This window comes from Coenobita brevimanus, chromosome 26 (assembly GCF_032717465.1).
Source record: "Coenobita brevimanus isolate Jiangsu-jjx chromosome 26, ASM3271746v2, whole genome shotgun sequence".
In the NCBI taxonomy this organism is placed as follows: domain Eukaryota; kingdom Metazoa; phylum Arthropoda; class Malacostraca; order Decapoda; family Coenobitidae; genus Coenobita; species Coenobita brevimanus.
In genome coordinates, this window is record NC_136979.1 from 7,270,069 (window position 1) to 7,286,605 (window position 16,537).

The 16,537-nt window shown below is 40.9% G+C and overlaps 1 protein-coding gene across 1 annotated transcript in view; it reads left to right on the plus strand.

Annotated features, from left to right (window-relative positions):
* The window catches only part of LOC145394148 (dynein regulatory complex protein 1-like), a 61,037-nt gene that overhangs the window by 15,637 nt on the left and 28,863 nt on the right, over window positions 1–16,537 (plus strand). The window contains exons 6-8 of the mRNA XM_080268128.1: window positions 8,990–9,202; window positions 11,804–11,974; window positions 12,368–12,550. Of these exons, the coding sequence (XP_080124254.1) occupies window positions 8,990–9,202; window positions 11,804–11,974; window positions 12,368–12,550 (567 nt within the window). The remainder of the gene's footprint in view (window positions 1–8,989; window positions 9,203–11,803; window positions 11,975–12,367; window positions 12,551–16,537) is intronic.

Below are 16,537 nucleotides of genomic sequence, written 5' to 3' on the forward strand. Positions count from 1 at the left end.
AATTACACTTTTGCGTACAAAAAATTCACTTTGCTACTCTTGTCCAATTATACATATATATAACAAAAATAATGCTTAAGAAAGGCTCTTTCCTGGCATTTTCAGGTAAGACTGTGTCTTTTGAACTGACACATGAAACTTTAGGATAAATGGAAAAAATCAAGATAAACTTTCATTTCACTAACAAAACGACTTCATCTTTGGTAAGTTGCTCAGACAATTGATAAATAACCAAACTAAATGGAATTCACTTGCACATAAGAAATACATACTGTTTTATTAGTTTTCTTTGTTTTTAGTAATAAATATTAGGCTAGACGACAAATCAATATGGTTAATTCGGTGATATTGATGAAATGTTCCGAAATACATGAACTTCATTGGTAGCTACTACTAAAGAAAAAAAAGTGCCATACTTATTGCCAATCAAGTAGGTACTGCCCTCTTATCTCCAACAGGAAATATCTTAAAATATTGATAACATATGATAATTGACTAGTAAAAATTGTTTGAAAGACAATTATGTTTCAACAAAAAAATGTATCTTTTACAGTGAATGAATCCTCAGTTACACACAGCTAAACAAACTTTTATCATAATGAACATATAAGAGGTACTGGTTTGATAATGAATGTGTGATGGGTGGGTATCCAATGTCCACTGCATTCAGGCTGATCCTGTCAGGCTAACCTTAATCACTGTCCTCACTATCCTCTTCAGTATAGTAATCTTCTTCATCTTTGCTGTCATCAGCATTTTGAACTGTTTCAGGAACAACAGACTCTGACATCTGTGCCCCATCAAACCATATGATATTATAGGAATTGTTTACCAGTTCCCATCCGAAGGCTGGGTGCTTTGGCAAACTGTTGGTCCAGGCAGCATTCCACATTCTTGCCACAAAGTTTGTTCTGGCAATTTTCTGCTTGACAACAGCCGCACAAGGTGGGATGCCACTAGCATCTATCCCCTTCAACCTTTGGAATGGCTTTGTTGCGTCCCTTGGTCCGTATGCCTTCTCAAATACTCTGAACCGATGATGGTTGATAGGAACAGTTTTCCGTGCACCATACAGAGCGCATGTATAGTCTTCAATTACTCTGCTTGTGATGTCATCCACAGGTCCCGTTGCTACTGCAGAGAATGCTTGCAGGAATCTTTCATCTTTCTCAAGTATGGCAAATGGGCGCTTCTTCCCTTTTCGGACGAATGCTGCAGTGTAGTCACAACCGGTGTTCGCATGAAAACCAGGAAGTGCTGAGCAACACTCAGCACCTTTCCTTGAGGCAATTGCTGAGACATTAACATAACGTCTATTTCCGCGTCCTGATGTTCCCACATCCATCCAGACATTTGATGTGATTCTATGCACGTGGTGTAATAGTATGACCAAAATATCAGTATCAGCCGCCCTAACAACTATGTCACCACTGGGCATGTCACCATCAGCATCGATCATATGAAGACACAGCCTGGTATCTGCTTCTGGGTGGTTACAGTTTAAATGTGCAATCGATTCTCTCTACTCTGCCATTCACCACACAGTACTTGAAGCATTCTCCATCAATACTAGGTAAACCTCTCTGTCACACAATACTGATGCATGATGTTCTGAGGCCCAATCCTTCATAAGGAAGCGAGGAAGCTGTTGCTTGAATGATGGTGATTTGAGAGCTTTTCCGATATCCTTAGGTCGCACTTGGTCTGGACCAGCAATCATGTATATTGTCTCTTCAGCACCCCGACGTTCACGTTCACAGTCCTTTATTGAGGGCTCCTCATAGGCATCGAACACGATATCCACCCTTTTTGATGGATGGGCCAAAATAGTATGCAATACTACACGTGATAACCCGCCATATGATGGAGGTAAATTTGGTGGTAAGCAATAGAGCAGAAAGTTACCATCAATCAGATGTGAGCAGATTTCCTTGGGGTTACCGTGTTCTTGAACCTTTTCTTCCAGCAGAGAGAACAGTGCACTTTTGTCTGTATGTACCATTGTCCCATCAGACCTACATAGTGTGAGTGGCACTGATGTCAACGGATATATAAGTAGGAGCTCTAGATCAACTCGCTTTTTTGTGGCGATGACTGCAATCCGCCCAAGCATATCTCTAGTGCATCGGAGCTGTCTGATGACGGCATCATGTGATCGTGTGTTCTTTGTTCCTTGGTCCACGAAGGTTTTCAGGCTGTTTCTTGGAATAGCCTTCTCAAAGCGAGCTGGGTCATCAGCACATTCCTGAACGAATGCACTGTGCCGTTTCATTCCCTCTTCTTCAGTGCTAAGTAGAGACTTGGATATCTCAATAGTTGCACTTTTCCCAGTATGTATATTTATCAATACTTCAGATTCCAAGTTGAAGGGATCAACAGAAGTCATGATGACGTTCATAACTTTTCTGAGGTCATCATTGTCACGCCGGATACGACTTCGTGATAACTCGGCCTCAGCATCATTGCTCCCTTGCATCCCTGCCATTTCAAGTGCAGCACTAATTATAGCTGCTCTGCTACCCTTGGTGACACTCCAGCAGAGGAAGGCACTGTAGTTGTTTGTGGCAGCAGTATATCCAGTCATACGAGAGGCAGCATCTGCTTTAACAGTTTGTTCCAATGTAAGGTCAACAGGCAGAATACTGAACTGATTACCTGTGCACCGGATGCTGAAAAGTCCAGCAACAAGCATGTTGGTAGCTGTTTATTCTCATCCCTGCTACTGGTTACACATGACTATATATTCTTAGCAGAAATTCTCACTTTATGGAAATCCGGCAGACATCTCAATCACCAATGCATCTGAAAACGATTGACCAAAATGAGTCAGATGTAGCTTGTAACGGGGTGTTCAACATACCCTACACCTGGAAGCACAGCGTGAAGATAATGTGATTATGCTGACATAATAGACCATAGCTATGACCTTTGCGAGGGATATTCGGATATATATTTACCATTTCACTCATTCACAGTGCACTAATACCCATTTGCATTTCATAGACTTATTGTGAGGAAATCAATTAACGCTTTTAACAATGCATTCCCTGCCACATTTTTTTTTTTTCACATAATAGAAGTAGACACAAGGGATAGACCCCTTCTTATCTGAAAATGCCAGGAAAGAGCCTTTCTTAAGCATTATTTTTGTTTTATATACGTATAATTGGACAAGAGTAGCAAAGTGAATTTTTTGTACGCAAAAGTGTTATTGAATCCCCTTTATCCCCTTAAAAGGACCCTTCTAAAGCAAAAACCCCAGACAATTTCTTTTCTTGAATTATATATTTTGATTCACTGACAATCACTAGTTTCATGACATAAATTTCAGACTTGTACGCAAAAGTGTAATTGAAGGTGAAATTTTGGGGGTTTGGGGGGTGTCGCACCCCATAACGCCAGGAACGCGAAACTCAAGAAATGGGTTTTCTTTGTTACTCAACTAATATCAATCGATTGCCGTCATCAGACCTTTCGTACGCAATTGTGTAATTAAAATCAAGCTAGCTCCCTAACTAATATATACATACATACATTTATATATATATATATATATATATATATATATAGAGAGAGAGAGAGAGAGAGAGAGAGAGAGAGAGAGAGAGAGAGAGAGAGAGAGAGAGAGAGAGAGAGGGGCGTGGAAGAAGTTGAGAGGCGGAAGAGAGAGTTATATGTAGAAAGAAAGAGAGAGGTGAAAAGATTAGTAAGAGAGAGTAAGAAGAGCGTGGATGAGGAATTTGGAAGGAATTTGAGTGTAAAGTGGAGGGACTGTAAAAAAATGTTCTGGAAAGAGGTGAAAAGAGTAAGATAGGGTGGAAGTGAAGTTAGCAGGGGAGTGAAAGATAAAAGTGGTAGATTACTAGTGGAGAAGGGAGAAAAAGTGAGCAGATGGAGAGAACACTTTAAGGAATTGTTGAACATACAGGATGGAAGTAATGCGAGTATAAGTGGCTGGGGAATGGCTGGGAGAAGGAGGGAGGTGAGAAGACAGGAAGAAATCAGTAGGATAGAAGTTGTGGAAGAAATGAAGAAAGTTAAATCGGGGAAAGCCCCAGGAATTGATGGAGTGTGTGGTGAAATGCTGAAGCATGGGGGAGAGATAATAGTAGGATGGATGTGGAAGATGTGCAGATTAGCCTGGGAGGAAGGTAGAGTCCCGGAGGATTGGAAGTCAGGTATAATTATTCCCTTGTACAAAGGAAAAGGGGAAAAAGAAGTGTGTGGTAATCATAGAGGCATTTGTCTTCTTAGTATAATAGGAAAAGTGTATGGTAGAATACTTATTGACAGAGTTAGAGAAAGAACAGAGAAATTAGTTGGAGAAGAACAGGGAGGCTTTAGGAAGGGAAGAGGTTGTGTAGATCAGATATTCATTCTTAGATCTTTAGTGGAAAAGTTTCTATAGAAGGGAAAGAAGTTGTATGCGGCTTTCATGGATTTGGGGAAAGCATATGACAGGGTGGATAGACAAGGATTGTGGAAAGTGTTAAGAATATATGGAGTAGATGGGAAGTTGTTGAATGCTGTGAAGAGTATGTACGATGGTGCGAAGGCTGCAGTGCGTGCGGATGGTGAACTAAGTGAATTTTTCTCTTTGAAAGTTGGGTTGAAACAGGGATGTGTCATGTCTCCATGGTTGTTCAATCTGTACATGGATGGGGTAATAAAAGAGGTACAAGATAGGGTAGTGGATGTTGGAGTGGCCCTGGTGAGAGAGGATAGTGTTTGGAAACTCCCTGTACTGTTGTTTGCAGATGATACTGTGTTGTTGAGTGAAGACGAAGGGGAGCTGCAAGGCTTGGTGGATGAGTTTGGGAGAGTGTGTAAGAAACGGAATCTGAAGGTGAATGTAGGGAAGAGTAAAGTGATGGTCTTTGAGAGAGGTGAAGTCAGTGATTGTACAGCGAGGTTGGATGGTGAGGAATTGGAAAATGTGAGTACATTTAAGTACTTGGGTAGTGTGATGAGTAAGGATGGAGGTTTGGAGGGTGAAGTGCTTGAAAGGGTACAGCAGGGAAGAAAGGTTGCTGGTTCTTTGAGAGCAGTGATAAGAAACAGGGAAGTGAGCATGGAAGTGAAAAAGTTACTACATGACAGTATTGTGATACCAACTCTAACGTACGGAAGTGAAGCTTGGACATTGTTGGAAGGACACAAGTCAAGAGTGAGAGCAGTGGAAATGAGTTATTTAAGAGGAGCCTGTGGAGTCACATGGAGAGACAGGCTGACGAATGAGGATATAAAGGAGCGTTGTGGTGTTGATGTGGATGTGATAGGGAGCGTTATGAGGAACACACTGAGGTGGTTTGGCCATGTGGAGAGGATGGAGGGTGAAAGACTGACGAAGAGAGTGTATGTGAGTGAGGTGGAGGGGGAAGAGGGAGGGGAGCCCGAGGATGAGCTGGAGGGAGGGGGCGGAGAGGTAGATGAGAGAGAGGGGGGTGAGTTGGGAGCAGGGCAGTGAAATGGCGGGGGACAGGGCGACTTGGAGGCGATTTGTTTGTGGCCACCCCAAACGGGATTGAGGCGTCTGGCAATATATATATATATATACATATATATATATATATATATATATATATATATATATATATATATATATATATATATATATATATATATATATATATATATCATCCAATCCTACGTTCCCCCATGAGAAGCGTAGGATCCTGGGGCTAGGTAAGTTGGTCCTGACATTTAAGATGACAGTGACCAGCCTCACTCATCCCTGAGTTGCCTTACGTGAGCAATAACCCCAACCATCCCTTGGATATAAACCTTCACCGGCTCAATCCGACTGGAGCACCGCAATTACCCACTAAACCACCAGGCGCCATAATTCGGTTATATGGTTACCACCCAGCATCGTAAATGGTTTCCTGGTATACAGGAAACCATTCGGCTTGTCACTCAGTGTAGAGTCACCCACAGGCAGAAGGAACAGAATGAAGGAAACAAAGACAAAAGAGGGAGTGTAAAGTCACCCGTAGGCAGAAGGACGAGGAAAGAATGAAGTAAAGAAAGACAGAAGATGAAGTAAGGAAAAGAGGGAGGAGAGGAAAAACCATATACCCGAAAGCAGCACTACATCGAGTGAGAGGATGCTGATCGTCCCCACCTAAAACAAATATATCCCATTGGATCCCAGAGCTGCTGGGCGAGGCACCATGCTGGGAGGGTACTAGGCGTACAGCCCTCCGCCTATCGGCTCATAGTCGTGAAGCTCATAGGTCCCTACCCGGGGGTTCCCTGCTTTATTAAGATTTCAAAATTCGCAGCTTTGTCCAAAAGAGTGGACACTGGGCTCCAATGGGATATATATATATATATATATATATATATATATATATATATATCCATCTCATTGCCAGACGCCATGTATCCCAAACGGGGTGGTCAAGGGCTTAGAGTTAATTGTTTTACAGGGAGGGGCACTAATCCTCCACCAACCCCACTTGACACGTAGGGATGCCAACAGCATCTGGTGTTCCCAGGCGGTCACCCATCCAAGTACTAACCAGATATATATATATATATATATATATATATATATATATATATATATATATATATATATATATATATATATATATATGTATGTATATATATATATATATATATATATATATATATATATATATATATGTATGTATATATATATATATATATATATATATATATGTATGTATATATATATATATATATATATATATATATATATATATATATATATATATATATATATATATATATGTATACAAGAAGCATATGCCATTTCAATTGATTCTGGCGTGAATGTCTCCTTAATCTTCCTAAACCCCATCAAGCAATTTTTATTTCGTTCTTGCTACTTCCGTATATTTATTGCTGATAGTACGTCTGAAGGCACAGAGAGGATGGAAGGGAACCAGGATTCCAGGGGCTTGATTGTTTTATGGATGAGTCTGCGGCCCATTTCATTAGACTTGCTGTTTTTAGCTCTCCCAGTCATATACTTCCCCTTTCCCGCCCCTTCCCCACACCCTACACCTGCACTCGGCTTCTACCTTCCTCCGTTTTACTTACATATTCACTCATTTATTTATTACACCTTCATCCTCTACAGGCAGACAAATACTCTTATGAATATTGTTCTATTTTGGAATGAAAGTATTGATTTTGTTCACCAATCTAAAGCTCAAGTTCTGTTTTCGTTTTGCAAGTGAGTTTTCAAAAATATTTTTCATGTCCCTCAAATAAGAACGGTGGTATATTCTAACACCAAATATAAGTAAGGTTAATGCATAGTTTTATGTACACCTTCGAAGAAATAAATGCCTATAAGACATTTAAGCTCAAAACTCAACTACGGTGTTCTAACACAGTTAAACCACAATTTTTTTTGGCTTATTAGTACAATTACTTCCGTCAGTGATGTTGGAAAATATCATATATTCACCCACGTCAATCAGTCTGTATGTTTGTGTACACGATACTTAAAAAAAAAAAAAAAGTTCAGATTTCAATGAACTCTGGTGGATAGATGGGCAGAGGGTCAAGGAACTGTTGCTTATATTTTGAGGTAGATCCGGATGCAGGAATGAATGATAATTTTTGTTGGAGTATGCGGAGGTATGCATCCTCTGAGATTGTGTAACAGGACAGACTAAGACTAGAATTCATTATTTCCGCCAGCGACGTTGGGCTGATGTTGGTTTTATAAATCATAAGTTATACTGACGTTGGCGGAAATATGCGCTGTCTGAGTGCTTTGTAGTTCAACAGTAGTAATTCTAACACTCTGGTTTCTGTTAAATGAATCATTGCACCCTTGAGTGGTTTTTTTCTAGACAGAGTATTTCCCTTGTATGATTTCAGAAAATTATTTGTTTCATCTGGGCCTACGAAGTGCTTGGAGGTGCTGACGATTTGTCATGGCTCTGCCTCTCTTCTTCAACGTTTGATAAAGATCGTGTGACTTAACCTTTGACATTAGAAATGAACTGTAGCTGCAGATGATATGAATTGTTGGTAGAGCCTAAGGGAAAGTACTGCAGACATGTATAAGACGTTGGAAAATGCTGTAGGATATGTTTGCACCACCATTTCCTGGAGTGCAGTTGAGGCCTTTGGGACGCCAGCAATCTGTCACGTACATCAACACGTCAACTGCTTGTAGCATTTTGTTGATAACATGGTTCCCAGACGCTGTTTTTTATTTTTCCACATCAGATTTTAAAAAAAAGTATGAGAAGACATTTGCAGTGCATGGCATCCACAGATCAGGCCTGTCAGATGTTTATTTTACCACATATACGCGTTTTTAGACATCCATCAAGCAATCTGACTGTTAAGCTTACAAATTCACCTATTTATTATGACTCAATTTCAATGCTCCCAAAATAGGAACGTTAGCGCAAACAGCTACAGCTACAAGGTTTTACTTGCCTAATTAGGCTACGATACCATAAATCATATAACTTTGTGATCCTTGTCCCCTGCCAGGCGGTAACAATATTTACCTTCAGTAAGGCTCATATGATGTATAAAGCTACTTTGACCAAAAAAGCTTCCCAAATGAGAGCAGGCTTTTATATTCTTTTCACCTTAACCTGACCAGATTTCCGTCCTTTGGTAGCTTATTTCACGTAACTCAGTGGCAGAAAATACATAATGCTACGGAGCTACAATCTTTCCATAGCATTTCTTCACAACTAGTACCACATTCTCGATGGAGAGGTGGCAATTTTAGGCTAGGTTAAAAAGCAGACTATATGATCATGCTGTTATCTTAATGGTCAGAATGAAGTGGATGGCATGCGTGCTAGACCACGTTAACGTAAATAGAGGATAGACTAAGACAATGCTGTTAGCGTAAAAAAGAGCGCAAGATTAGACAAAGCTGTTAGCGTAAAAAAGAGAATTGGCTAAGACATTGCTGTTTTCTTTATCATCACATCAGCGTAAAGAGACTATAAGATTATGATGTTGTCTTTGTCGTCAGGATGTGGTGGATGATGAGCGAGCGTCGTTGGTGAAGTACTATGAGGGTGTGTGGGAGGAGGCTGTGACAGAACTGAACAAGAAGCTGCACGCCCTTCTCACCCAGCGCCTCCACAACCGGACCTCACGCCTCGACCACATCATTGAGCTCAAGCTGCAGGGAGCCGCACAGCACACCGCCGTCAAGGACCGGTTGGACTCAGACATAGAGAAGGTGCGGGCGTGTTAGGATAAGAGAGTAAAGTCCCGTGTCCTCAATGCCCCAGGAGATATGTAAGAATCTTCAGGAAATTATTCTTTTGAAAATTTTGAGAAAAAAGAAAAGAAGCTATATTAACATGGGTTCAGTTCTCAGCCGTTACAGAGCTACAGTTACTGATGATCCTACAAGTGAATTATGAGTGAAAGCGTTTTCGCCCATAAGGTTATCAGTAATTGTAGCTGTGTAGCGCTTTGTGAATTTTGTGAACTGAACTACGTTGAAAGATAGATAGATAGATATTTAGCTAGCGCGCGCGCGCGCGCGCGCGAGAGAGAGAGAGAGAGAGAGAGAGAGAGAGAAAACGCAACAAAGAAAAAACGTAACCTGATTATCCATCCATCCATCATGCAATCCTATGTTGCACCATGAGGAGCGTAGGAGCCCGGGGCTAGGCAAGTTGGTCCTGACATTTAAGATGAGAGTGACCAGCCTCACTCATCCTTGGGTCTCATTACGTGAGCAATAAACCCCAACCACCCCTGGGATATAAACTTGCACCGGTTAATGACTATAAATAAAACCAAGGGGATATAACAAACCCTAGCATAACTCAAATACTAACAGAAAGCCACTCACTCAGACATCCATCAACATAATAGACTTGGCTACCATCATATCTCTCTTGATTTGTTCGCCAGTTTTCCTTCTACACCACACGCTCTTAAAATCTTCCATAATCCTTCCCTGTTCATTCTACCTTATATATACAGTACTTTTTTCTCTTTATATCCATAAGTGCCATAAATATCTTTCAGTTTTGTATATGCTTTCTCCACTATTTGTGTTACCATACTGGGGACATTTGCTCCTTACATCCCTCACCACTCATGACTCACTAAATCTACTGATATCTTCCATTCTCAGCTCTTGATCTCCCTTATACCCCACAACACTCACTTCCATCACGTTTACTTTAGTACAAAGGTATGATGACATCCTTCACTCATTTCACTTACCTATGTTTTTATTTATATATTTATTTACATTTTTGCCACATACCACGCAAACATTTCCTCGCACTCTACGTTTTTAACACTTCTGTATTTACTGGTCGATACCCAAGGACTACGTTCCTTTTCTGCACACCACCATAACCAATCATATTTCCCACCGAACTCCTCTCAGTATTACCACTCACCAATCTTTGATAATATTCCTTCTATCTGTTTCTCACTTCGCTTCCACCCCGCACATTGTTCACACATTTTCTCACCTGTTGTCTTCCCTTTCTTCATCTGTAAACAATATTTTTCATTTCTTATACTGATATTCTCATGCACTGGACTCCTCTCGTGCATCACCAAACTCAGACATGTTGTATTTACAACTGTTTTACTCTAGTCATTCTCACTCATTATAATTTCTAAATAATTGAATGGCGGCTCAGTGGCAGAGTGCCTGACTGGAGACCGAAGAGTCGTGAGTTCGTGCCGGGCCCCGGTAAGCTGCTTTGCCGGGGAAGGTAGCGCTCTCCTGTCACCCAGCTGGTTGTAACAGCCGTGGCTCAGTGGGTCAGAGCGCTCTAACTGAAAGGTCGGAGATTCGAGCCCACCCAAGGGTCACTAGTAGACATCAGGAAGGGCATCCGGTCATAAAGTGCTACACAATCCAAAACCAAAGTCCTCTACTCAGGGGCAACGCCTTAGCCCTTATTGAGAGAGAGAGAGAGAGAGAGAGAGAGAGAGAGAGAGAGAGAGAGAGAGAGAGAGAGAGAGAGAGAAAAGGACAAGCGTAAAAAAAAAAAAAAAAAAAAAAAAAAAGCTTCCATCTGTTATTTGATAGTATTACTTGATTTCCACTTCTTCTGCACCCATTCCTTCACATTTGCACGTCTGTGTACTGGTGTGGTGTGGTGAGGTGTGGTGTTGTGTTGTGGTGTGGCATGGTGTGATTTGGTATTATGTGGTGTGATGTGGTATGTTGTTTTGTGTTATGGTGTGGTGGTGTTGTTGTGGTATGTTGTTTTGTGTTATGGTGTGGTGGTGTTGTTGTGGTATGGTGTGGCGTGGTGCGGTGTTGTGTTGTTTTGTTTTGTGGTTTGGTGAAGGTTTAAAGGTCGTGCTCTGAGTGGCTTAGAGATCTCGTAACACCTCTTCCTTTGCGATGTATGATTCACATTACACCTCAATATCCTCGTTTATATTACTGATGCAGACTAAGTCGATATTAAAACGATATAAACGTCATCCATGAGAATGTTAAAGTGCATACAGTGAATAAATCGCTAAGGAAGAGGTGTTACGATGCTTCCTGTGCATACTAGAATACGACTCTATGTGGTGGTAAAGGTAGTGGTGGAGGTGATGCGGTAGGCGGTCCAGCAGGTAAAAGGCCAAATCATAATCACCAGGTGTACTGAGGTATGTAAAAGATGTGGGAGGTGTGATGTGTGAGAGGTGTAAGTGTTGTGTGAAAGGTTTAGTGTGATGGGTATAAGAGGTGTAACATTGTACTGAAGTGATACGTGTGAAGACGGTGGTGTGGTGCGGTGTAGTGTGGTAGGATGCAGTGTGAGAGGTGTAGTGTGGTGGAGTTAAGTGTGGTATAATACAGGTGGTGGTGGAGGTGCTGCGTATGAAGGCGGCTCAGCAGGTGGAGGAGAGCCAGTTGCGGTACAGCCATCAGGTGTTGCAGCAGCAGCTCAAGGAAACCACCGCCATGGTCAGCGAGGCAAGACGCACCCTCAACGCACTCACGCCCACACTCAACGCTTACAGGAGGAAGGTGGGTGTTAATACCTCCCACACTCGCTCACTGCACTCACTCCCACACTCATTGCACTCACACCTACAGTCAGTGCACTCCCATCCACACACTCACCCCACACTCGATCATTGGACTCAAATCGCACCCACACACAACACACTCATACCCACACTCATTTAACTCCATACTCCAGCATTACACACACACACACACACACACACACACACACACACACACACACACACACACACACAACGCAGCAGTGTGTAATATGAAGACTATATCGTCAGTGGAGCTATGGAATCATCTGTGCCAACGAAAATATACAGGACCAGGAAAGTGTCAGACTATACATACGCTAAGGAACTGATTGTAACTGGGCAATTATATATGTACTTCAATTACCTTAAGGCGCAGGCATCCGAGGAAAAACGGGCAGCACGTGAGCAGGCCAAGGTGAGGGAGGGTGTGAGGCTTCGGGAGGTGAAGGAGCAGTACCGTCAGCGCCTGGCCCACACCTCTACCTGGTACACTCAAAAAGCACGTCACCTCTCACTCATGCACTACGATAACCTGCACGCCCTCGTTATGAAGGTACGGCAGTTATTTTTCTCTCTTGCACGTATAACTTTTCTCATTTAGGGACAAGACATGCTACTTTCTGAAATACTGAACGAAATGTCTGACACGTTTGATCAATATTGTTGGTTCAATTGTGAAACCGCCAGAAAAAAACTGTAAGCTCAATGTTAGCCGCTAGATGAGTGAGGATAACCGTCAAAGCACATGTTGAAAAACTGGCAAAAAAAAAGTGTCTAACAGCATGCCAGACCCAACAACAGCGATACTGTAAGCTATGGATTAAATGCCTAAGGGATAATAGTCAAATATATTAAGTCAAGTTGTAATACTTTTGTTTCGTTCTCATTCTCTAAGAAATTAAAGTTATGAACTGGCTTCTGCAATGAACAGGGCGACGGTGTCTGCCATACGGTACTGAAGCAATTTTTTTTTTTTTTTTTTTTTTTTTTTTTTTGTAACTGTAGTCTCTTGCAGCTTAGAAATATTAGCCGGAAGAGAGAAGTATGAGATGAAAACGTAATATTAAGCGAACGTTTTAGTTTCTAGCTGTACACCGGCTATCGAATATGTAGCCACATAACTCATCATCCAGAAATTTCTCCAGGCACCTGTTCAACCCTTTCGCTACGTTGTCGTAGTTTACTTTTATTGTTTCTGTCTCCGGATGATTTTTACAAGCAAAAAAATGACCCTTCGAACAGGAGACCTTGCGCTGCTCGAAATCTCCCCTAAACTTAAAAAAAAAAAAAAAAAAAAAATCGTATGGATATTGCGAGAAAAAAAAATATTTCGGGTGTTGGGTTAGTCTGTCAAATCCTTTTCTTCCTCTTCCTTGAATCTCCTGCTAAGATTTCTTACCTACAGGTGTACACACATACGGTATATATATATATATATATATATATATATATATATATATATATATATATATATATATATATATATTGGAGAAACACACAAGTGCGTACATAATTATGAGGAAAGGTTTAACGCTTAAAACCTCGTACACACCAAGACAAAGTCGCGCAACATTGTCTCTGGACTGTCTCGCATGTCTCAGAAAAATCTAAATTTGTCTCGCAACAGTCGCTAGACGCTGTCTCTGGGTCACGTACACACCGAGATACTTTATCCAGCAAAAGTCGCGCGACAATGTCACTAGACTGTTGCACGACTGAATCAGGAAAGTCTAAATCTGTCGCTGGACAGTCGCGCGACAGTCCAGAGACAAGATTTCGGCTGTATCTTGTCTCCCACTAGATACTATGGGAGACAAGATACAAGTTGCTCGGTGCGTAGGGATCTGGCAACGGATGACGATTTTTTTTTTTTTTTTTTAAGTTCGCATTTAAAAATGCACGCCTCCTGCTATAAGGAGTCAGTATTCACGTATTTTTACATTATTTATGCATAACAGTTGTACATACATTGAATAATTATATGTATATAGTTCTCTCCTAAATAATAACAGAGTATTATATACTCTAATTTTGCATAAAAGTTATACATCATCGCTGAAAGATTATACTGTATGTATACGGGTCTGTCCTAATAATAATTATGATATATTTACACGTTTTACATACATCGTTGAAATATGGGTACGTATATGGTTCAGCCATGACAGATATTAGCTTTAGTGATTCCAATGTTAGTTTTGGCAATTATTCATATATATATATATATATATATATATATATATATATATATATATATATATATATATATATATATATATATATATATATATATATATATATATATATATATATATATATATATATATATATATATTCGTCCATAAATGTATATCTTCACATGCACATTTTGCCTGTGACTGGAGTATCACTTCTTGAGTTAAATATGACAAATGTTGGTTGTAAACTGATATTTCCAAATTCACGAGGTGGATGGTTCAATCACGGACGCGCTACAAAGTCGCTGGACTGTCTCTCGATTGTCTAGCAACAGTCCAGCGAGAAAGTAGCAGAAATGTCTAGCGACCGTCTCGCAACAGTCTCTAGACATTCCATAGACAAAGTTGCCTTGTCTCCAGTGTGTCTCTGGACTGTCGCCCGTCTGTATCTGGATTGTCTCGCAACAGTCGAGATACATAGTCACTCGACTGTCTCTAGACTTTGTATCTCGGTGTGTACAAGGCTTTAGTCAGGAATCGAACCCGGGACTCATATATAGGATTCAGGCACCGTGTCGCTATACAACGGCATGATAATAGCTATGTCACATGAATTCTGTGAAGAATCGGGTACATCCATTATGGACGGATATTTCTCAACATGAACCCATATGTGTATATATTCCGTGTATATACCGTACATACGGGGTATGTGTATATATCTATATCTATCTATCTATCTAAATATACAGGAGAAAGAGAGAGAGAGAGAGAGAGAGAGAGAATGGATGGACATTTATAGATACCGCTAGATATAGTGTGTGTGTGTGTGTGTGTGTGTGTGTGTGTGTGTGTGTGTGTGTGATAATTCTGGCTTCCAGATTTTTTTCGAAACTCAGTCCTTTCAGCTTCATGGCGTATTTTTTTCGTTATTCTTGCTGCTACCTGTCGATAATATTCATCCTTGTGGAGACGAATTGTAGTGAAGGTGGTTAACGGATACTGCATCTAACCCCTCCACCTCAAAAAGTCTCTCCAGCTGAAAAAAATGAATCGTTTGAAACAATGCAAGAGCTTCAGGATCCTTCAGTAAATGTCCTTGGTAGTGTGGTGTGGAAGGTTAATTTGTGGGATGTGGTGTGAGAGGGTAGTATAGAGTATTATGTGGTGTGTGGTGTGACTTCGCTAAAGTTTACAGGAGTGAAGCATCTCGTTTCCGAAAACTGTTAGTGATATAGAAGAACATCTAAAAATGTATAACTGGATTAAATTGATCATGAATTGGCTCAGGTCTTGTATTATGAGCTTTACTGTTCACAACAAAATCACGAAATACATAACTGAAATGATTCGCTGGCAAACTGCAACAAAATCAATTAACACAGAAAATCCTATACAAATTTTAAAGTTCATTAACAAACCAAGTTTTTGCACAGATTTAGTATATTACTCATAAAGTTAGCATAATAATGAATGAATTCTTGAAAATAAAAGCTTACCTAACTCATCATCACCATCATCATCACCATACAATTTTGTCACATAAACAGAAGCTCAGGGGCCAAGAGCTAGGCTACTTTGTCCAGACATTTATGGCAACGATGGCCAGCCTCACTAGTCCTTGAGTGGCATTACATGAGCAATAAACCCCAACATCCCCTACATGGAACCCATAAATGGTAAAAGTACTGCCTCGGCCTAGCACTACTCTCCATCCCCCGCATTTTAAACTGGGTAAGAGTGTTTATAAATATTTCTTCTGGGATATTTATGAAGTCCTAAATTTATTTGGAAACAAGGGGCCGGTGCTGGAGAGGGAAGCCTTCATGTGGTGGCGCTGATATAACTGGGCGGTTCAACTGCCTGGGTATACAAACTGCTTCCCTCTCCCCGCAAAAGGAGGAAGATGGAGTGCGGGTGAAGGGGGAAGTTAAGCCTGCAGTCCACCTTGTTCACATTTCAGATGAACCTTGGGGTAAAACTACTACAGCCATTCTACTCTATCTTGGCCTAAAATTACCATCCCTCCATCTTGATTACTAAGCTGAAAGAAGAGATTAACATTAAAGTATGATTTTAGTCAGGAACAGGTGCTATACAGTAGAGAGGACGTAGAGATACTGGATTGTCCCGCTAAGGAGTTACCTGAAATATGCGGCAAAAGGACAGAATTCTAGGTCAGGTTAAAGTAAAACTACAGTGTACTACGGCGCCATCTCTCGCTTGACTTCCATAACGTAGGGAAATAGGCGACATGGCGGTAAATATGGTCTATATAGAGTTAGAGCACAGAGCCGTCTACCGTGTGGCGTGGGAGACTTCATGGCACCTTTTTGTATCTGTTAGGCCCTGTCCACACGAGC